Raw genomic sequence first — 22,930 nt, 5'->3', positions numbered from 1 at the left:
GAGTGCTGGATGACTGAACAGGACTGGAAAAATGTCTCACCCTTTACCTTGATAACCTCAAAATATACAGAAAAGTAGTTATTCGTTAATCCACAATCATTTGAGAACCAGTTACATTTCTGTGTGGAAAATTAATGTTCCTGTTCTTTCATCCAAATAATTCTGTGAATCAACATTGATATTGTGTGATGTGTATCATGTTCCTAATCCAATGATAAATGTAATGTTAGATGTGAGATTATAGGCAGCTTCAAAGGATATTTGCTCTTCTAAGAAAGAAAGAACTTGTATTTATATGGCACATGATCCTTATGAAGTTCCAAAACACCATCCATGGCCTGAATTTTACCAGCTAGCCATGAGGCGTAGAGGCTGGTAAAGTAACAGAGAGCCACATCAGGATGGGAGCACTCTTGCCTTCTAGTCAAAAAGTTGTAGGTTTAAGCCCCACTCCAGAGACTTTAGCACGAGATCTAGGCTGACACTCCAGTAGTATTGAGGGACTGCTGCATTGTCTTTCAGGTGAGACGTTAAACCGAGACCCTGTCTGCCCTCTCAGATGAATGGAAAATGGTTCCATGGCCACTATTCTGAAGAAGAATGAGGAGTTCTCCCTGGTTTCTTGGCGAACATTAATCCTTCAACCAATATCACTGACAACAAATGATCCTATCGTTTATCTAATGGCTGCTTGTGGGAGAATGCTGTTTGGCGTTTCCTACTTTACAACAGTGACAATACTTCAAAATGACTTAATTGGTTGTAAGGAGCTTTGGGACGTCCTGAGGTTTTGAAAGATGCTGTATAAATGCAAGTTCATTCTTGTTAAAGTTGACTCCAGCTGCAGCCTGTTAAAGCAGTTTGTCCTTCAGTTCAACAGGCTGCATCTGACTCGCTGTTGCCACCATGTGGTCTGTGTGAAAATAGCAACATTTTATTTTAAGCATCTGAAATAATTCCTTGAAATAATTCATATTGATATGGTACCTTCTCACATCACATTGTGCCTTGCAGTCAATGGATTTCCCGTATCGCTCCATAAACTCCATATCAGCCCTGACTACTCTGACCTGCCGCCTCTTGTCCGACTGTATCCTCCTCTCTCCTGCTCCACTACCAGTTCCAGAAGCACTAGTCATCATTCTGCTACACCCTGGAATTCCCTTCCCAAATCCCTCTGCCTCTTCATGTCACTTCTGCCCGGTTCCTGAATCATCACCCCTGTGGCCATCTCCCCTAACACTTACTTGTTAGCCCCTTTCCCTCGGTCATGCCTCTTTAACTTATGAAGCACCATGGGACGTTCTGAGGGTGAAATCGGGCTAAGTAGTTTATTTTACTGGAGGTCTTCAAGTTTTCTTTCCCCAGTCCCAATAGAGGGGCTCACTCAGCTTCCGTCCTAGTTCTGTTTATTTATTTAATGGAATGTGGGCGTCGCTGCCCATCCCTAATTGCCCTTGAACTGAGTGCCTTGCTAGGCCATTTCAGAGGGCAGTTAGGAGTCAACCAAGTTATTGTGGTTCTGGAGTCACATGGAGGCCAGACCGGGTAAGAACGGCAGATTTCCTTCCTCAAAGGGCATTAGTGAACCAGGTAGGTTTTTACAACAATATTAATTGAATTAAAATTCCACCAGCAGCCATGGTAGAATTTGAACCCCTACCCCCAGAGCATTAGCCTGGGCCTCTGGATTGCCTGTCCAGTGACATCGCCACTACGCCATCATTTCCTCTAACGCAGCACCTTTCCCCAGCTCAGGAACACTGATTAATAATAACACTGACCAGACAGGCTGTGCATTTCCAGCACCTTCAGATTTCAGGTTATAGGAACAGGAGTAGGCCATTCAGCCCATCGAGCCTGTTCCACCAACCAATTAGACCGAGTTTAATCTGTATCTTAACTCCACTTGCAAGCCTTGGTTCCAAATCCCTTGATTTGCCTAACAAAAATCTACCAATCTCATTTTTGAAATTTTGGGTTGACACCTCCCCCATCCACCGCCTCAACAGTTCTTTTGGGAGCGAGGGTTCCAAATTTCCACCACCGTTTGTGTCAAGAAGTGTTTCCTGACCTCACGGCTGAACAGCCTCGCTCGAATTTGAGGGTTCTGTCCTGTTCTTTTCCTGTCCTCACCCACCAGAGGAAACAGTTCCTCCCTACCCACCCTATCCTTTAATCATCATAAACACTTCAATTGGACCATTCCTTAATCTTCTAAACTCAAGGGAATTCAAACTGAGTCTATACAACATGTTTTTGATCTCTCAAAGTAAGCCTGTGCCTTTTTAAAAGGAGAAACAGTTGCAAACCAGTCCAGGCAAGTGACAAGTCGGAGTCGCATTGAGGTAACACAGTGGGAAAAAAGGACCATTTATTTGTGGATAAAACTCCACAAGTGCTCAGTACTGAAACCCCCGACAGGTTATGCAGCTGAACATTTAGATATTAAGATAAAAATAAAACAAGACAAGTTAGCGTCAGGCTTGCTCTGAAGCCTCACAATGCGTTACTGAAAACAGGAATGAGCATAAATATCAACAGTGTCAGGGCCTTTGAGGGACAGCAGGACAGACCTGGTCAAGGAAGTATTTACATGTTTGCTGTATTCACCCAGGACAGAGTAGAGTGTGAAAGATAAAAACAAAAAACTACTGCGGATGCTGGAAACCCAAAACAAAAACAGAATTACCTGGAAAAACTCAGCAGGTCTGGCAGCACGATGCTGCCAGACCTGCTGAGTTTTTCCAGGTAATTCTGTTTTTGTGTAGAGTACGAAAGATCTTTTTATTTACTGGGAGACATCAGGCTGTTGAATCTCTAAGCCTGACTTTTGCACCGAGGGAAATTGCTGCTGGATTCATATCTTGTTTCAGAGCTACGCAGGTTAAGTTCACAACAGATAATACCTTTGTAAAAATTTGATGTTTCGTTATTTCCAATTTTCTCCCCGTGTTCCCTGAAGCCCTTGGCTCTTTCACCATCAGGAGCATCACAATGAAGCCCTGGTCAATGGGCAGCAATCGGGAGCAGTCACTATGGTTGGTTTTCTTTATCCTGCCCTTGCGCCTTGGCCCACAAGGAGTTCAAATCCTTTAGGAGCTGCTGCTGGTTTCAAAGCTCTCCTGCCACACAGAGCAGAGACATTCAGAAGCACTGAGATCAAGTGTACCACCTAAACAACTGCCCAGGTGAGGGGGAGTAACTCAGCACAGACAAGGAATCAAAGCAGGGAGCTTGCTGGTGGACATGGATTTGTACCACTCAGGGCAGAGCACTGACTGCCTCAGAGCAACACACAAACAAGACATATTGTGGGTCACAATCAGATGTGGGTGTGGACATGGGCTATCAGTAACACCAAACACTAAGCAAACACATAATGCGTCTCAGAACAAAGCGATATGTTTTGTTCAGTTATCTGAGTGTAAGACATGCTGGTTGTACGATATCCTAGCTGTTGAGATTTGATACAACATTGACAATGGCCACAGCCAGCTCCTGCTATTGAATGCATTAGTAAATGCACATCCTGCTGTAGCCCTGGGCCCAACCAATCTACCCTTTGGAAACCTCACTCATATCTCCACTTGGAACTCTTATCCACTGGTTGTCCCTGTTTGTCTGTTCTGGGGCTGCAGTTTTGGAAAGGACTGTCTTCACTTCAGTTGCCTCATTGGGTGGGCAAATCCTACAGAGCACCAAGGCCTCTTAGCACTAGCAACTTCAAACTTTGTACAAATTAATGGGAGTGAGGATTTAAATTTTATCTGTGGCCCTTGAGCCACCATGGAAATTAGTGGCCCATGAAGATAAAGAGCTTGGACAGTCTTGGTGAATAATGTTCTCCTATCTATCTGTCCCGAGCTAATTTAGGTGTAATATATAAGCAGTTTGATGCAGTGGGCCCAGGCTCACACCATTGAATCTTTCCAAGTTTTCCCCAGAGCCTCACAGTCAGAGGAGATCTCAGTTTTGGCTGGATCTGAATTCAGGTCAGGAAAGGTCAAGGCTTCACCCTATTCCTCAGTGGTGAAGAGGCTGATCTCCAAGGCACATTAAGCACAGATATCTCATGATCAACCCCTGGCTTGTACTGAGTTGTCTGATCTCTACAAGAAAGGTTCTCTGAGGGGTAAAATTGACTTCCTGGAGAAGAAAGTCATCCAATGTTCTGTCTCCTATCGGCTGTTGAGCAATCCCAGCTGGAATAGCGTGTGGGTGTGAGTGAGTGAGTTTATTGTGTGTGTGTGTCTATGTCTCTATATGTGTTTGCATGTTGCGTGTGCAAGAGCAAAAGAAAGAATTGTATTTGTATCAGGCGTTCACAATCTCAGCACATTCTTTAGTGTTTTACAATTAAATAGTGGATTCATTGTTGTAGTGTAGGAATATGAGTGAGCATGACTGTGACTGAGATTGAGTGTGTGATTGTGACTGAGTATATAAGAGTGAGTGTGGGGCTGAGTGTGTGTGTATGTGTGCATATGTGTAAGTGTATAACTGAGTTTGTGTGTGTGAGTATGCCTGTATGTATGTGTATAACTGAGTGTGTGTGTGTTTATATTTGTGTGTGTTTGTGTTTATGTTTGTGTGTGGGACTGAGTGTGTGTTTGTGTTTGTGGGACTGAATGTGCATGTGTGTGTTTGTGTGTGTGTGTTTGTGTTTGTGTGTGTGAGAGTGTGGGACTGAATGTGTGTGTGTGTGTGTGTGTGAGTATTCCTGTGAGTGTGTAAGTGTTTGGGTGTGTATGGACAGGATTTTCTGTTTGTCAGGTGGGTGCGGTGGATGAGCCTGAGAGCGGCTGGAAAAGGTCCACCGCCCGCTATCGGCCCCCGACCGCGAATTCATCCTGGCCAATTACAGGCAGGCAGTGTGAAAGACGCGCTGAAACACTCAGCGCTGCCAGGGTGGGAGCGGGAGGAGGGCGAGCGCGGAAGTCCGCGCATTCACAGGGGAACACGCGCTGACAGCTTCCTGAGGGCACGAACTGCCTCAGGGAGCTGAAGAGCTGTACGAAGGAAAATAAAGATTTTAGAAATGATATAAACATGTTCCCACACGTGACTAAGTCACATGAAGGGGGACATGTTTAAAATGAAGTTGAAAATTTTTTTGTTTTTTTATTTACCGTTGGAAACCTCATCCCGCCCGTGGATGAAGTTGCTTAAAAAATGTAAAGGCTGCCCGGCCTATTTGCTCTTCTGCCACCCAAACGGTTGAATGGACAGTGAAAAACACAAATTAATTACTTGCTTAAGGTCCTTAATAGGCCTCTTAATTGTCGGCAGGCGCATTGCTGACTCTCGCGCACCCCTGCTGACTGAAACGTCGCGAGAGTGCACGATGGTGTTGGGGTGCTCGCCTGATGTCACCGCATGATTCTACACCCGACCGGGTCAGGCACACACCCGGCCCTGGGACATGAAATCCTGCCCTTTGTGTGTGAATGTGCCTGTGTGTGTAAGTATATGACCGAGTGTGTCTGTTTAAATGTGTGTTTGTGTGCATGTGTGTGTTTACGTATGTGTGTTTGTACGTGCGTGTGTGTGTGGGACTATTGAGCGTATGTTTATATTTGTGTGTGAGTGTGGGACTGAGTGTGTGAGTGTATTTGTGTGTGTGTGGGACTGAATACACAAGTGTGTGTTTGTGTGTGTATTTATGTGTGTGTTTGCGTTCGTGTGTGTGTTTGTGCATGCGTGTGTATGTTTGTGCGTGTTTGCATTCGTGTGTGTTTGTGTGTGTGCGTGTTTGTGTGTGCTTGCATTCGTGTGTATGTGTGTTTGTGCATGTGTGTGTGTGTGCGTGTGTATGGGACTGAGTGTATGAGTGGTTGCATCTGACAGTCTATATATGCAATGAGGTTGGGATTGGGTTAAACTAGGGAGGTTGGTAGTAACCAGTGGCTCTGCCTGGGAGTACATCAATGTGGTGCCAGGTAAGGACAGAACCAAGTTCAACCTGAGCCCATTGCCCAGGCCACATGAGCAGAATGGCTCAACACCCAGGGGTTGGAACACCACTACAGTTCATTGGGAAGATTACAGGAAGTTTCAAAGAATGCAAACAAGCACAGGGTGGCATGAGTAAGGATTACTGGCATATTAGAGCACAGAGAGTGTGAGATAAGCAGTCTGTGGCTCCTAACTGCACACATACCAACATAAAAAGTCATCTAAGGGTTAAAAGTTGTTTCAGCTGTTCCCTGAGGCCCGGCTGTGACTGTGCTCTACGGTGTGCCATAGGGACCAGGAAAGTCCGTAAATCACTACATAGTTTGTGCTACAATTGCGTCATTTGGCACAAGGCAAGCTAGGGGGATGTTGGGGCTCCCCCCTCACTGCCATCAGCACAGGGACAAAGGTCAGGCCACAGCAGGATCAGGGTGAGCTCTGATGCCCCCACCAGTAGAATAGCTTGCCCAAACTTATTGCTGAAGAAAGAATTCTAAGAGAATGCACTGGAGGGTGGAGACCAGACCCTTTTAAAGAGGGAGGGTGAACACTGGGATGAGGAATTAGAAATAATGGAACAGGGTGACTGAGAAACACGATTCAGTGAGCACACAGGTCCCTGTTGGGAACATGTACAAATACAGATGAATCCAGTAGAAATCTTCCCCCTTTAAAGCAAACACTGTTTACAAATGCTTTGAGTGCTAACTGATAGTAACTGTGCAACAATGAATCCATTTTCCATTCGCAACACCCCCACTGTCTTACTAAATATGTGAACACTGCAAAACCTGGAGTGAATCCCACGCGTGACATTGGGTGTCAGTGGCCCAGACTGTTCCAACGATTGTTGAGGTTGGACGGACAACATTTATTCTTTAGTTGCTCGGCGGGGCTGCGTATTAACAGCCGGAAGCTTCGACCAATTACACGTGACATGTGCATGCTGAGGCCGGGCGGGGGGATCTTGCTGCGTAGTGGGCAAGGCTGCCAACCTGGGTAGAGGGGCAAGGCCTAGAGAAAGGGCAACACCAAGGGTGAAAGAGTAGGGGAGGAGACAAGTCAGGAAGTCAGATGGTAGATGTAGTCAAGCTTTGGGCTTCAAAGCCTGTGGACTGCAGGAGGGAAAAAGGACTGAGTGAGGTAATGGGTTCCACAGTTTGCAGGTCCAGAATTGGAAGACTGTTACCGTGAGCAACTGAAAGAGCAAAACAAGGGGCTTTAAATCAGACTGAACTGAAAGGTGCAGCCCCGTTATATGCATTTATAAATAGTATTACAGTTCCTGCTTTTCAGGGGGCACGTTCTGAGCTGCTGAGCCCTTTTGATCGAAAACAGGAGGTGCGTCCTGGGAGGAGTCTGATGTGTTTATCATGGAGGAGTCAGACACGGGGATTCCATCACTTCCTGCCTTTTGACCCTCCGCCTCGGCCTGTTCCGGTGGGACTCCTGCGTCAGGTCCGGCCGCCTCCTGGTTGTGTGGCCTGCTGGTGGGCTCGGTGGCCAAGGCCTCTGTCGGCTTGTGATCGTCAGGGCCTGGTCTGCTGATAACCTCTTCGTCGTGCAGCAGCTCCTCCTCTGCCCCGAACAGCATCTTCACCAAATCATCAGCTGCAATCCTCTCCTGTGGGACACAGAGTGAGCGATAGGGCTGTCAGCACAAAAGTACACTAACCAAAACCAAGACTAGGCCCCAGCTTCACTCTGATATATCGCAAAGTCACGCTTCCTTTCCGTATCCCCCTCTTACCTCTCTCAAAACTAGTGATTTAAACGGAGCCAGTTCCCCAGATCCTGGTTACTCTCCCGGCTGCTGCAGCCCATTTGGCTGTTAGCTCGGGCTGCTCTGCAATCAACCCCCTGGGCCCACACTGAAATTTGTCTCAGTGCTTTGGGACGGACACAGGAACTAATTGATTGGCTGGAGAGAGAGAAGGGAACTCAAAAATAGAAAGAAGGGAAGCTTCAGAAGGCCATCAAATTAATGCCATTTTCCATTCGGCAGCTGTGAGGAAAGTACTTAGAACAGAAAACAGCCCAGATCTCACCCCGCCAATACTCTGTTCCCTCTTCCCAAGAGCATACCCCCCCACCACTGACACTGTGTCCCCCTCCCCCTGACACTGTGCCCCCGACACTGTGTCCCCCTCCCCGACACTGTGTCCCCTGACACTGTGTCCCCCTACCCCGACACTGTGCCCCCGACACTGTGTCCCCCTCCCCCCAACACCGTGCCCCCGACACTGTGTCCCCCTCCCCCCAACACCGTGCCCCCGACACTGTGTCCCCCTCCCCCCAACACTGTGCCCCCGACACTGTGTCCCCCTCCCCCCAACATTGTGCTCCCTGACACTGTGACCCCCTCCCCGACACTGTGCTCCCTGACACTGTGTCCCCCTCCCCCGACACTGTGCTCCCTGACACTGTGTCCCCCTCCTGCCAACACTGTGCTCCCTGACACTGTGTCCCCCTCCCCCAACACTGTACTCCCTGACACTGTGTCCCCCTCCCCCGACACTGTGCTTCCTGACACTGTGTCCCCCTCCCCCGACACTGTGCTCCCTGACACTGTGTCCACCTTCCACGGTACTGTCCCCCTCCCCCCGACACTGTGCCACCGACACTGTGTCCCCCTCCCCCGACACTGTGCTCCTTGACACTGTGTCCCCCGCCCCCGACACTGTGCTCCCTGACACTGTGTCCCCCTCCCCCGACACTGTGCTCCCTGACACTGTGTTCCCCTCCCCCGACACTGTGCTCCCTGACACTGTGTCCCCCTCCCCCGACACTGTACCCCCAACACTGTGTCCCCTCGCCCGACACTGTTCCCCTCGCTGACACTGCTCCCCCTCCCCCAACACTGTACCCTACTCCCCTGACATTGTTTCCCCTCCCCCGACGCCGTTTCCCCTCCACCCAAAACCGTTCCTCCTATTCCCTCACACTCTGCCCCTCTCAACCGACGTGGCTTCCCCTCCCCCCGCCCAACACTGTGCCCCCTCCCCCAACACCGTGTTCCCCTCGTGTCACTGTGCCCCACACGACGCTAGCCGCCCGCCCGGCGCCACCCCCCCCAAAGATTAGATCATTGTTTTTTTTTTCTACCCATGTTCCGCAGTGAAATGCTGCAAAGAGCCATACCCGTTCCTTGTGCCGCGGGTCCAGAGTGAACCAGAGTGCCACGGCACAACGCTGCCCTTTAGTCACAGCCTGCACTCCGTGCGGATTCTCAGCCCCCGAGGAGAAGCCCACCACCCGGCCACAGCTCGGTTTCACTGTCGCCTGAAGAGAAAAAGAGACCCTGAGAAATCATTTCTTAACATAGTTTAGCTGAGAAGGCAGGAATCCACCTCAAAGCTTAAAAGTGGAAAGTGGAGGATGTGATAAATCAAGAAGAGGTGGGCAGGTGAAGGCAATTTTGGGGTTTTCCAATTGTGCGGGCTGGGGGGTGAAGGGAAGACGTGGCAGGGGGCTGGCGAAGGAAACTGTTTCCGAGGTCCTCAGAGAGGCACAGTTAAAATGGAAGACGGTGCCAATGAATCACAGTTCAGGCTGAACAAAGGGTTTGTAGGAACAAGCATCGACTTCAGCAATGGCCGTACTAACATTGACAAATTTGAAATCAGGATGTAATGCAGAGAAGCAGATCAGATGATAAAGGTGAGAAAGACATTGCCTGTCACCTCTGATGGTCTCCTGTCCGGAGTGGGGAGGGAGGCGGTGTCCCTGCCCCTGAGCGAGAAGCCCTGGGTTCAAGTCCCGGTCTAGGACCTGATGGCCAAGGAAGGTGCGTTCATAATGTAGCCACGCAAGTTGATTATCAACTTGTAAATCCTTCCAAATTGCCTATGGCAGGCAGCAAGAGTGGGAGCGACCCCTGGTCAGCCATCCTTGAAGTGGAGTGGTGCCCCTGAGCTATAGCCTCTGGCTTCAGGCTAGTGACCTATTCCAGGGAAAAACAAGCTATGGGAAACAGGCGAAAGCATGTGCTTTGTCTCCTCGTGTTCTCGAGATGTGGGAAGTCCTCTAAGCCTATTAGGAGTGAAATAGAGGTATTGGAAGAATCTCAGTAGATAAGAGAGAAGGAATCTTCAAATATTTTAAACCGTAAATCATCAAAAATGAACGACGAATAAAAACTCACTGTAATAGCTTTTGCATCAATTTCCGTGAATATGAAGTCTCCACCTTCAAAATCGTGGTTTAAGTAAAGAATGGCGCTGGAAAAAATAACAATCTTTGATCATTAACAAAAGCTTGGCAGCATTCACAGGCAACACCGCGTACACGGGTGAGACATGGGCCGGGATTTTCTGATCCTGTCCGCGGCGGAAAATTCAGAGAGGCAGCCAAACGTCCACTGACTTTGGACAGCGGGACCAGAAAAACCCGGCCATAGAGTCATTACAGCATAGAAGCAGGCCATTCGGTCCATCGAGGATTTACTGTCATTCCCTGTGCCAGCAGTGGAGGTGCCAGCCCAAAGGAGCTGTGGTTAAATATAGAACCATGGCCGAAACCAGCTGATTAGGACAGAGCAGGGAATGGTTTTTTTTCATTTCTCACATCTCAAATACTCTCAGCTGTGACACACTGGGTCACTGGGCAGCTGGCTCATGGCAATGCCTCTTTCATAGGATGCGGGTGTCGCTGGCATGGCCAGCATTTATTGCCCATCCCTAATTGCCCTTGAGAAGATGGCGGTGAGCTGCCTTCTTGAACCACTGCAGTCCATGCGGTGTAGGTACACCCACAGTGCTGTTAGGGAGGGAGTTCCAGGATTTTGACCCAGCGACAGTGAAGGAACGGCGATATAGTTCCAAGTTAGGATGATGAGTGGCTTGGAGGGGAACTTCCAGATGGTGATGTTCCCATGTATCTGCTGCCATTGTCCTTCTAGATGGCAGCAGTCGTGGGTTTGAAAGGTGCTGCCTAAGGAGCCTTGGTGAGTTGCTACAGTGCATCTTGTAAATGGTACACACTGCTGCTACTGTGCGTCGGTAGTGGAGTAAATGTTTATTTACCACTGAGTCATTAGGGAGCTGGCACATGGTTATGCCAGATGTTGTATTTATTGCTGATCCATCAGAGACCTGGCATAAATATTGTTTTGTGGAAATAATATAATTGTGTAGGTTCATCAACAATGATGAAAGAGCAGCAGTTACAATCTAGGAAAAGTGGGATCTTATTTGAAAATAAGTTCAGCATACAATACGAGGGTTTCATCCACAACAATTTACATTTATGTGGGGTATTTAAGGTAACAAAATGGCCTAAGATGCTTCTTAATTTGGGGTCCAACCTAGCAGGAGTAGGAGGGGGATGGGGAATGGAATAAGGGCATATGGCCAAAGGTAGAATCCACAACCTTGTGCAGCTCATTAGGAGGTGGGCTGTTTTTCCTGGAACAGAACTCTAACATGGAAAGAATTAGCCAGGAGATTGTTAATCGATCATAACACACTGCTTGCATACAAAATGGCATCTTGCAGTTCAAGGCTCCAATAGTTTTCTTATCTCACTGCGCTCTGGTGAGTAGTTTCTGCTCAAGACATTGGATCAGGCAGCCCACTCACCAACTCAGTACTGGTGAAGGTGAGACCAGTGCCCCCCTCCCCCCCAACCACCACCACCATCGTTCCCCTCCACATCCCCTTCCCAACCCCAGCTCATCTGTGGCTCTCAGGAGAACTGTTGCTCCGCTAAATTCCACTAATGGCCTCTCAGAGTGAGAAATGTGGACCAAGTTGGAATGTGGGCTGGAATCTTGTTGAGGCATCAAGGGTCTTGCCTGTTGGCTGGAGTGCCGGTGAGAGACCCGCACTGCCTCTTTTCTGGAAGGCCCCCTGAACAACAAGCCAATCAGGCAGTGGCGAGACCAGCAGCGGGCCTACCCCTGGAATCAAGACCCCGGGGGGCGGAAGTCTCGCGGAAGGAAGCCTCTTGTGCTCAGCAGTGCCACTGGGGAGGCCCTGGCTGCTGCTGGAAGTCCGAGGATCAGGGAGTGACACAGACCACAGGTAAGTAATGTGGCCGGTAGGGGAGGAGGTGGTTTCACAGGGTGGCAGTTGCGGTTAGAGGGGTCGGTAGCAAGAGCAGGTGGGTGTCTCTCAGCGGGCACCCCACTTCCAGATGTTCAGAGCCTTAATCAGACACAAAGTGCCTTTGATCAAGGGACCCTAACCCCCTTTAAGGTGACAAGCAGCCCACACAGTTTTACCTGTTGCGCACACCGCATTGCGATAATACCAGCGGTGGCAGGATGAGGCCCTTAAGTGGTCACTAATTGGCCACTTAAGGTTCTCAATTGGCAGTGGGGCAGGGCAGGAAGATCGACCATGGGCCTTCGCGCCCAGAACGTAATACGGGCAGAGGCAGGAAGGTGACGGGGTTCCGGTATGGCACCATCCCACCTAAGTACAAAGTCTTTCTGACTCCAAGCTCACCCCCAGTAACACAAGATTCTTTCTCTTTTTCTCGTACTTCCCAGAGGAAAAGTGAAATTCAGAGGCAGAACAATCCTAGCTTTCATGCAGCGAGTGAAAGGGTTGACTTATAGACTGCGATGTACAGTAAATTAGAAACCATTTAATAAAATTATGATCCTATTTTTTATTCTCTCCCTTTCCAAAAGTGGCCACACTCACTGGGAAACAGTAAGGCAATGCTGGAATCAGGTACTCATTGTGTGAGGTACTATCTTGTACCCTCCATTAACTTCAGTTCATCCAAATCTCTGCTACCCACATCATAACTCACACCAAGACCAGTTCACACATCACCTCCTGTGCTCACTGAGCTGCACTGAGCTCCTGGTTGACCAATGCCCCAAATTTAAAATTCTCCTACCTGTGTTCAAATCCCTCCATCTCCTCATCCCTCCTGTCTCTGTAACTCCTTCAGCCCTACAGCTTTATAAAAATTATATGTTCCTCTAATTTTAGCCTTTATTTTATCCCCAATTCTCACCGCTCCATCATTGGTGGCTGTGCCTTCAACCTCCAAGGCCCCAAAGTCTGCAATAATAAATGGGTCATAAGCCAGATGGTGAAGTATGAAACTAAAAACAAGTCCTTCCCTGACAGTAGGTTTATTTACAGAATGCGGCATTACACATCTCTGCCTCCCACCTACCAACACTGCAGTGTCTCAGCAGTCCCTTTTTATATGTGCTCATGATACTTAATCAATTAATACCTGCTCATCAATGATGATGAAAGCGCAGCAGTTACACTAACCTGTTTATCCTTAACCTTAGCAATACAATTAACATAACATTAAAAAATAATTCCGGTCCCAAACCTCTCAGTCTCTCTCTTCCTCCTTTAAGACCACTTTATCTCTTTGACCAAGTGTTTGGTCACCTGTCCAAATACCTCCTTATCTGGCTCAGTGTGAAATTTTGTTTGATAATACTCTTGTGAAACACCTTGGGGTGCTTTACTCTGGTAAAGGTGCTATATAAATGCACATCACTGTTGTTTAAACCAGGGCTCAGTGTCCTTGAACGTGGTCCTTGAGGGAGACTTTCGGTGGGATTTTCCGCACCCGCCCGCTGCCGCGATCTTCCGGTCTCGCTGCAAGTCAATGAACTTCTGGCTGGGACATCGCCTCGCCCGCGGCGGGTCCCGCCCGGGATGGGGCCGGAAAATCCCGGCCATTGTTTGGGATTGTGACTCTTGACAATGCGCTAATGAGTAAGTGCCCTTGCAGGGCAGACACTGACTTGCTTCAGTTTTACCTGTAATCCCGCTCAGTGTAAGCCGGATGCTCTTTCCGACATTCCAATGCCTCTGAGTTTAATATGCAGTTGTCAACATGGATTGAGTGGCTCAGATCATCTCGGTTGTCCTGGGTTCCTGACAGAGGGAATGAGAAACCAAGGAAACCAAAGTTAATATCCCACAGAAACCTGGACCCGTGAACAATTTATTGGCAAAACTGAAAAAAGGAAAAACATAATGGGTTCTGAAAATCTGAAACGAAAGTTGGAAATACAATACAAATCCATCAGCATCTGAAAAGAGAACTTCAGGCGTTCGGCTATATAAAACAGCAAGTGGTAGAAAAACATAAATTCATGGCGTTAGTTCAAATTAAACTCTGACCATAGATCGAGGGGTCACAGATTCAATTTGAAGAAGAGTCACACGGACTGGAAATGTTAATTCCACAGACGTTGCCAGAACTGCGGAGCTTTTCCAGCATTTCCTGCTTTCATTTCAATTGGGTGAGGGCTAAATTAAGGGCCTCATGTCACAGATGGAATTCTGGGAAAAGTAATGGAAAACCTTCGGAATCATTTACGAAGCTGTTGGATGCTGTGATGGTGAATGTTATATTCTTCTGGATGGAGGAGATATAAGGGACCAAAAGCCTTCCCTCATTTTTAACCATTTTACTTCCTCTTTCAGATGCTAACAGGATAGCTGCGTATTTCCAGAATTTTCCATTTTTATAACAACTTACGAATGTCCATCTGGTTGCTTCATATAGAATGTGAGAATAGTCATTCATGTCAACTCAATGGCTTAGTTTGTAAATGTATTACCCAGAGAGGTAGATAGGAACGTTAGGAACAAGGGGAGGCCATTCAACCCCTCAGTCCTGTTCCGTTATTCAATTAGATCATGGCTGATCTGTACCTTAACTTCATTTACTGCATTAGCTCCTTGATACACTTACAAAAATCTATTCATCTCAGTCTTGAAAGCTTCAATTGCCCCAGCATCCGTAGACTTTTTGGGTCTGAGAGTTCCAGATTGCTGTTATCCTTTGTGTGAAGATGAGCTTCCTGATTTCCCTTTGAATTTAAATATTATGGCGCCTCATTCTTGATTCCCCCACCAGAGGAAATAGCTTCGGCATATCTAATCTATTGAATCCTTTGAACATTTTAAACGCCTCAGTCAGATCACCCCTATACAGAGGGGAGGCAAGCCAAGATCATGCAACCTGCCCATTATTCAGACGAAAGGGTCCCAGGTTTTATTCTTGGCTGGCCTCCTGTAGCCCACAATAGGGATTTTACAATTGTCTTGGAATTAGGGAGTGGCAAAGGAACAAAATCAGTCAGGATTTCTGCTGCATGTGTGTCCTTGGTGAGGTCAGGGTCTGAATTGCATGTGATGCCCCTCCCCTGCCCCTTGAATAGTGACCCACTGACTTGCTTCACACATTAAGAATTAGCTAGCTGGGTGCTCTACTGGAAGGTGGTTGGTGCCCGTGTAGATATCCTGAGAACTAAAGCAACACCCAGAGAGAAGGGCAATGAGTTAAGAAGTGCAAAGTAGTCACGACACACAGAGACCAAGAAACAAGTCTGTGATAGACAAAGGTTCCAAAGAAAAGTTATATTTGACGTGCAATGTTAACTCTGTTTCTCTCTCTACAGATGGTGCCAGGCCTGCTGAGTTTTTCCAGCACTTTCTGTTTTTATTTCAGATCGCCAGATTCTGCAATGTTTGGCTTTTATTTTTATGGACAAGATCCCAACTGGGTATATCCAGGGAGATATGCGGGGGAGGTAGGACTGCAGAGCAATATCATTCTCTGGTGGTTCTCACCACTGTACAGCATCCAGAAAATGAAAACTGAAGGTAACCAGATGCCCTCACCTCCAAGGAAGTTGCTTTGACCATACATACCCCTCCGACCTGCACCCAGCTTTATGTATTGCTCACTGTTTTTTCAGTGCACTTGCCTGCTACTGTGTGGCAGTCTCCTTATAAACCCCGTCCAGATAAAGTATAAACAATGACAAACCTCGCCTGTATATCGTCACATGGTAGAAACCCCATTTTACAGCAAGCAGACAGACATGTTACCACGGCAAAGCTGACACAAAGGCCATCACCTTCCACTGCAGTCCGACAGACAAGGTGTGTGTAGGAGAAATGGAGCGGATTTTCCAATCGGAAGTAAGACTCAAGGATCCGGCGGGTTTTCTCACTGACGTCGTAAAACAACTTTGATGTTTTAAGTGGGATCCTGCCTTGCTGACTGAGCTGTCAGAAAACACATGGTTGTAAATGAAAGAAAAAAGAAACAGGAAAGGCAAATGGTGTCCCAGCAGTTAATTCAAAACAGGGGAATGTGTCCTCAATAAGCGTCATTCATAACAGAAAAATCAATAAGGAAATGGCTTAGCACATCTGAACAGGCAAGTATAACATGTTGGGAATGGCTGAAATGACAATCAATAAATTGATAAAAGACTAAAATTCATTAATTGAAGTCTATTCCCCTTGTTATTCAACATTTTTCATAAATCCTGCTGTATTTCCCTATGCTTTAAGTTCACTGTTTGGAATGCCTGTTTCCAAACTGTGGCAGTAAGAGAGACTTGTGGCTCACATTATGCTTGTCAGACAATAAGTTAAAACTAAAGCGAACTGTTGCAATTTTGGATTTTTTATTAAAAATATATGCCAAACAATCAGCACCCTTTTCTCATGCACTATAAATTGTTGCTCCTTTTGAAATTTGGCATTCTTGTGTCAGACCTGATGAGTGCAAGACAAAAGTTTCAACAGCATGTCTCTTTTTTCAGCAATACCCAAGCTTTGTATTACCAAGCTACAAATTTTTATTAGTTGTTTTGAAGCAGTTTAAATATTGGGGTGAATGAAATATTTGTTACTTATTGTACTAGTTTACTTCTGTATAATTATATAACATGTAAATAAATTTGACTGTTAGCTTTAACCTGAATGACACAGTCCAATAGTATGATGTTTATTTTTGCTTTTTCATCAACAGGTTTGTGACCACAAGTTTTCAGTGCTTAAATCCATGGTAAAAATATAATTGCTAGTTCAGTAACAGACTTTTCCATTTACAGTCTTGAGATCATTGGGGTCATGGGGTCTGCTTACAGAAAGTGCGATTTGTTGTAAACACGAATAAGAAATGCTGGGAGAGAGCCTGAATTGTAACAATTGGTGGCAACCAAAGTTGGATAACCATCACTTATAAATGAACTAGGCCACTCAGTGCTTAAAATGAAATGGTGGAAGTGAACAACAATAGTACAATACAAAAGTAAACTAGACAGAATATTAAACAGTGGAGCAAAAAGAAGAGGGCCATGGTAACAGAAATGCTTAAAGCTAGAGGCTGAAACAGTGGCACAGGGTGGAGATTGAAGGAAAGGAATGGGTGCTCCCAACACAAGGAGGAAGGAAAGGAGAAGTAGACAGGGTACTAGGTGGAATTGAAGGAAGCAAACACAAGGCAGAGGGGAAAGATAAGACTGCACCGATGTACACTTGTCGGGACCTGTGAGAGAGGTCACGCTAATTCATTCCATAAACTTGTTCAATCACTCACCTTTAATGCTTTGAGGACTGTCACTCCCTGGAATTGCTCATTTGGAGTATGAGGAGAGGGTTTCCCTTGGTAACCATCACCTGTTGAAGCAGCTGCCTGGAAATCCAGGATTGGAGAGATAAGGATATAAAAATAATCTGGGGTAGATAGCCCCTGCAAGAACCTTCCTGTTTGGTAGACTGTTATCCCTACAGCAAGATAAACTACCATTTGAACCTATTGTGCTGCCTCCTTCACTTTAAATATTATTATTTATTATTTGGATGAAAAATTCCATGCTTGTAACCCCCCTCCAGTCTGATAAAGAGTTCCTGGGCCTGCTGAGTATTATGATCATATGGGCAATGATGAACAGGAAAGGATCATCTGGTTCAACTAGCCTGTCCCTCACAATTGTCATACCTCATACTTCACAATATTTACATTCAGCACACCATCTGAAACTATGTGATCTCCTGGGAGAGGTGAGAAAAAAACAGACAAAAACCCTGACGAATTTGGGGGTTGGGGAGATCTGGGAAATTTCTCTCTGACCCTCTCAACCCCACCCAGAGATGATCAAAATTAGTCCGGAGAATGACCTCTGCAGAAATGGTGGTCTCGGTGTGGTTAGCCAGCTGGGTCTTTGGGAGGTAGCACAGCAGAGCTGAGGTCAGACATTGCCAGGCCTGTGAGATGCCCCAAGTGGCTGGATTTTACGACCCCCCACCACCAACTGTGTGTTTTTTTGGCAGGCGGGCATGTAAAATATGTCAGGTGCCCAGCCCACCTCCTTCCCACTCACCCTGACCTGTTCCCCATAATATGGAGGTGGAGGGGAAGGTAGGTAAGATGCCCACTAGTCATCCCACCCTTTGACCCTTTGGCCTATTGAGGTCCTTAACTGTCCAAATAAGGGCCTCAATCCACCTCCACCGCCATAAAATGCTGGGCAGTGGCAGGCGGGCGAGAGTGGGAAGGCTGTTATTGAAATGGCTCCTTCGAAAAGACGGGAGGAAAGCGAGGGCTCATCAATCAGTGGGTGCTCTGTGAGCATCGGGAGTACCACCCACGCATCCTCCCCCCACACAAGATGTCATCTCCCCTTTGTTCCTCCCTGTCTGGCCTACAAAACCCAGCACCTCCATCACCCTCTCCACGCTCCCTAGGCTCTCCAATCCCTCCCCACCCATGGAATTGCCATAGGTTAGCATAGAGGGTGTGAGGCGCCTTGGAGATGGGTGGGGATGCATGAGTTGGCATGGATGGTATTAGGGCTGGGTAGAGGGGCATAGGTTGGCAAGGGGGCATGGGTAAGACCTTTTCAACTTAACTTTCGAAAGGTTCTTTCGTCCAGACAATTGTTCACCACACCTTTGAGGGACTGTGAACTATGAGTTCTTGAAAAACTGGTCCAACTCCACGAAAATTGCAGAGGGCTGGGAGATGCCTATCCCTGCAATGGAGCCAACCAGGCTGGGAGTGCAGGGTGTGGGCCTCAGCCCGCACCCTTATCCAGCGCTGGTGAAAATTCGGGGCACTGGGAATCCTGGAATCGGGTCCAGGCCACCATTGTTAAAGGTTCACGGAGTTTCCCTGACTCTGCGGAAATCCAGCCCGACATGTTTAAACTCCATCTAGCTCTGCGCTTGGGCAGGGGGGGCGAATGGTCAAACTGGTTGGACTCACAAGTAGGGCTAAGGCAGATGGGGAACTGGCTTTTTTCAGTGACTTCTCTGACCTTCCTCCTGCCATCTTTCCTCCTGGCCACGGGACATAAACCAAGACATATTTCAACTGCCTCTGGAGGACCCTCGACTCAGTGAAAGATGCTCTTTGGTCTGCCCAAAACTTGCTGGTCTTCCAGTGCAAAGAGCTGTCAATGACTGAGTGTTGCAGACTGGCACATTCCAAGGTCCAGGTCTGAGTCCTGAGGGATGCTAAAGTTGGGGCAGCTGCCACAACGGCTCAATGGGGACAAGCCATAGTCTAAGGCCCTCCTGCTATGGTACATCAAGGGGCTGGAAACCATGCAAAACCCTTCAGGCTGAATGGTTGACACGAAATGAAGATTGCTAATATAACCTGTAATTGTAAGTGGTGAGGCACCTCAGAGTGCCACATTGGGTATTGAAAGAAACTGGTCTTTATGTAATGTTAAATTTGAATTATGTAATGTATCTTCACAAATGTTATGCATAAAATATATCTTGGGGGGCAAAACAAAATTCGTCCATGATCCCCATCCTCCATAATAGAGTTGCCAATTCTGGTTGGATGCATTCCTGGAGTTTTCATTACATGGCCCTCTGCCTCCAAACATCCTCCCTGGGTCAAACAGTCCTATATTTTTCCCATCTACCACATTTTTTAGAACTAATACCTGTAAGAACATAAGAAATAGGAGCAGGGGTAGGCTATTCAGCCCCTCAAGCCTGCCCCGCCATGCAATGAGATCATGGCCGATCTGCCCCAGGCCTCAACTCCTCTTTCATGCCAGCTCCTCATAGCCCTCAACTGCCCTAAATTTCAAAAATCTATCTACCTCCTTTTTAAATACTTTCAGTGATCTAGCATCCACAACTCTCTGGGGTAGAGAATTCCAGACATTCACTACCCCCTGAGAGAAGAAATTCCTTCACCTCTCAGTTTTAAATGAGAGTCCCCTTATTCTGTAGCTATGTCCCCCAGTTCGAGATTGCCCCACTAGTGGAAACATCTTCTCAACATCGACTCTGTCAAGCCCCCTCAGAATCTTGTACGTTTCAATACGATCACCCCTCATTCTTCTAAACTTTTAGAAATGCTGAAAGAAAATGGGAGAAAAACAATTCCTTTTTCACCTCCATAACATTTTTCTCCTGGGTTTTCGTCCCAGAAGCGTTCAGGAGATCAGTCATTAACTCCTGGAAACTCCAGGATAATCTAGGAGGGTTGGCAACCCTGATCCATAAAGGTTTCATTGACTGGATCTCACCCAAAAATTGCTTCCTTGTTTGAAATTTTTATCTTACTGTCTCCCCAATCCCTAAATCGGACGATTCTCCTTTTATAACTTGTCTCCTCTGCTGTCTTTTGGTAACCTCTGACCCAACTTACCCTGTGGAGTCTCCGTAGCAATTGAAGGATAGTATTCCATGACAACCAATATCTTCCTGCCACTAGGATCAGCATTGATCTTATTATTCTTAATATGGAGCTGATTACTTCGCTTGAGCTAGGTGGTCAGATAGGGAGCTGTCAAAACTAGGCCAGATCAGGTGGCGGGCTGCCAATCCTGGGCTGGATCAGGTAGGGAGCTGTCACTCCTGGGCTGGGTCAGGTAGGGAGCTGTCACTCCTGGGCTGGATCAGGTAGGGAGCTGTCACTCCTGGGCTGGATCAGGTAGGGAGCTGTCACTCCTGGGCTGGATCAGGTAGGGAGCTGTCACTCCTGGGCTGGGTCAGGTAGGGAGCTGTCGCTCCTGGGCTGGGTCAGGTAGGAAGCTGTCACTCCTGGGCTGGATCAGGTAGGGAGCTGTCACTCCTGGGCTGGATCAGGTAGGGAGCTGCCTCTCCTGGGCTGGATCAGGTAGGAAGCTGTCACTCCTGGGCTGGGTCAGGTAGGGAGCTGTCACTCCTGGGCTGGGTCAGGTAGGGAGCTGTCACTCCTGGGCTGGGTCAGGTAGGAAGCTGTCACTCCTGGGCTGGGTCAGGTAGGGAGCTGTCACTCCTGGGCTGGGTCAGGTAGGGAGCTGTCACTCCTGGGCTGGGTCAGGTAGGAAGCTGTCACTCCTGGGCTGGGTCAGGTAGGGAGCTGTCACTCCTGGGCTGGATTAGGTAGGGAGCTGTCACTCCTGGGCTGGATCAGGTAGGGAGCTGTCACTCCTGGGCTGGGTCAGGTAGGGAGCTGCTACTTCTAAGCTGGATCAGGTAAGGAGCTGTCACCCCTGGGCTGGGTCAGGTAGGGAGCTGCTACTTCTGAGCTGGATCAGGTAGGGAGCTGTCACTCCTGGGCTTGATCTGGTAGGGAAATGCCATTCCTGGGCTGGGTCAGGTAGGAAGCTGTCATTCCTGGGCAGGTCAGGTAGGGAGTTGCCACTCCTGAGCTGGATCAGGTAGGGAAATGCCATTCCTGGGTTGGGTCAGGTAGGAAAATGCCATTCCTGGGCTGGGTCAGGAAGGGAAATGCCATTCCTGGGTTGGGTCAGGTAGGGAAATGCCATTCCTGGGCTGGGTCAGGAAGGGAAATGCCATTCCTGGGTTGGGTCAGGAAGGGAGCTGTCACTTCTGGGCTGGATCAGGTAGGGAGCTGTCACTCCTGGGCCAGGACAGATAGGGAGATTCCCACATGAGTTCCTAGCTGAGCAGAAGCCAGGCCAGTCCTGGGCCTGGATAGGAAGAAGCTGATATTTTGGAAACATGCTCCTGTGCAGAATGAGACTGGCTGATAAGTAAAAAACCTCGAGTATCTGGACAGGTCAATCTCCGTTTTCTATCAGACAGGCAGCCCAATCTGACTGCCTCCTGATCCACCAGCCGCTCGCATCCTGCCCTTTGCATTGGTTCACATACACCCCCGGGGTTAAAACGGAATCCCCTCCGCCTTCACGAACGTCAAATATTCTATAATAATTCAGTGTCATTCACACAGACATCAAGGCGGACAGGATGGTGACTGGGGGGTTACTCACATTGGAGAGATAGCGCAGCTCCTCACATTCCTTGTCTGTGATCACACCATCGAGCGCCACCCTCTGGGTTCCATTCAAGTGCTTCGCATTCATGAAAACCTTGACTTCATTATATAGCAAGGGGCCCCCTGGAGCAGGACAAAGGAGTTGAAGAATATTTAGATAGTACATTACTGGGAAGAGCGGTCGAGTTGGGGGGGTCACATCATAGGAGAAAGGCTGCAGGAGCTGCTATTGATGGTAAAATAGTGATTTAGCTCCCCGCAGCACTCACTCACACACACACAGTGTGCATAGAGCAGTTAGACATTAGTCCAATCCATAATTCCCTACAGGATGAGCTCCTGATCATATATTCCCAGACCTGCACTAGGAAAAGAGTAAAAACCCTTTAATCAATCCCAGTTTCTGCTGATCCCTTATGTTTAAAACAGCAGCAGCCACCCTAAGGCTCCCTTCACCAAGTCTGCATTGAGTCCTCACAAGGTTTTTCACATTAGGACTGATTTCCTGGTCCCACGGCCCCCACAACTGCACGGCCGGAATTTCCTAGCCCCCCCCTCCCCCGGGCCGGTCTCCCCCAAGGCGGGACCGGAAAATCCCGCCGGCTTGAGGAACTGGAAAATTCCCGCGTATGAGTCTGAGATAAAAGAGAGAAAGAAAGAAAAATAAATCATTAAGAAACTTTAAACATTAGGAATCCACAGAAAACAGGATTGGTAAAGGGCTCTTTGTACTGTTTTCCTGATGTGGGTCTGGGAATATAGGGTCAGGAATTCATCCTGCGGAGAATTGTGGATTGAGCTAATGCCTGCTTCATACACACAGCCTACGAGAAGGACTTAAATTTGTTTAGTGCCTTTCATGAGCTCAGGGTGCCCAACGGCACTTCACACGCAATGAATTTCTCTTGCAGTGTGGTCAGGGTTGTAATGTCGAGGAACAGGGGAGCAAATTTACACACAACCAGCTCCCACAAACAGCAAT

The 22,930-nt window shown here is 47.8% G+C and overlaps 1 protein-coding gene across 1 annotated transcript in view; it reads right to left on the bottom strand.

Annotated features, from left to right (window-relative positions):
- Window positions 1-7,160: 7,160 nt before the first annotated feature.
- The window catches only part of p3h1 (prolyl 3-hydroxylase 1), a 40,162-nt gene continuing 24,392 nt past the window's right edge, over window positions 7,161-22,930 (bottom strand). The window contains exons 9-15 of the mRNA XM_078558197.1: window positions 21,944-22,071; window positions 17,293-17,388; window positions 15,818-15,968; window positions 13,703-13,820; window positions 10,103-10,178; window positions 9,100-9,240; window positions 7,161-7,582 (exon numbers count right to left, since the gene is read on the bottom strand). Coding sequence (XP_078414323.1) covers window positions 7,235-7,582; window positions 9,100-9,240; window positions 10,103-10,178; window positions 13,703-13,820; window positions 15,818-15,968; window positions 17,293-17,388; window positions 21,944-22,071 — 1,058 coding nt within the window. The 3' untranslated portion in view covers window positions 7,161-7,234. The remainder of the gene's footprint in view (window positions 7,583-9,099; window positions 9,241-10,102; window positions 10,179-13,702; window positions 13,821-15,817; window positions 15,969-17,292; window positions 17,389-21,943; window positions 22,072-22,930) is intronic.

The sequence above is a fragment of the Cetorhinus maximus genome, chromosome 15 (assembly GCF_964194155.1).
Source record: "Cetorhinus maximus chromosome 15, sCetMax3.hap1.1, whole genome shotgun sequence".
Lineage (NCBI taxonomy): Eukaryota > Metazoa > Chordata > Chondrichthyes > Lamniformes > Cetorhinidae > Cetorhinus > Cetorhinus maximus.
This window is presented reverse-complemented; position numbering and strand designations above follow the sequence as displayed.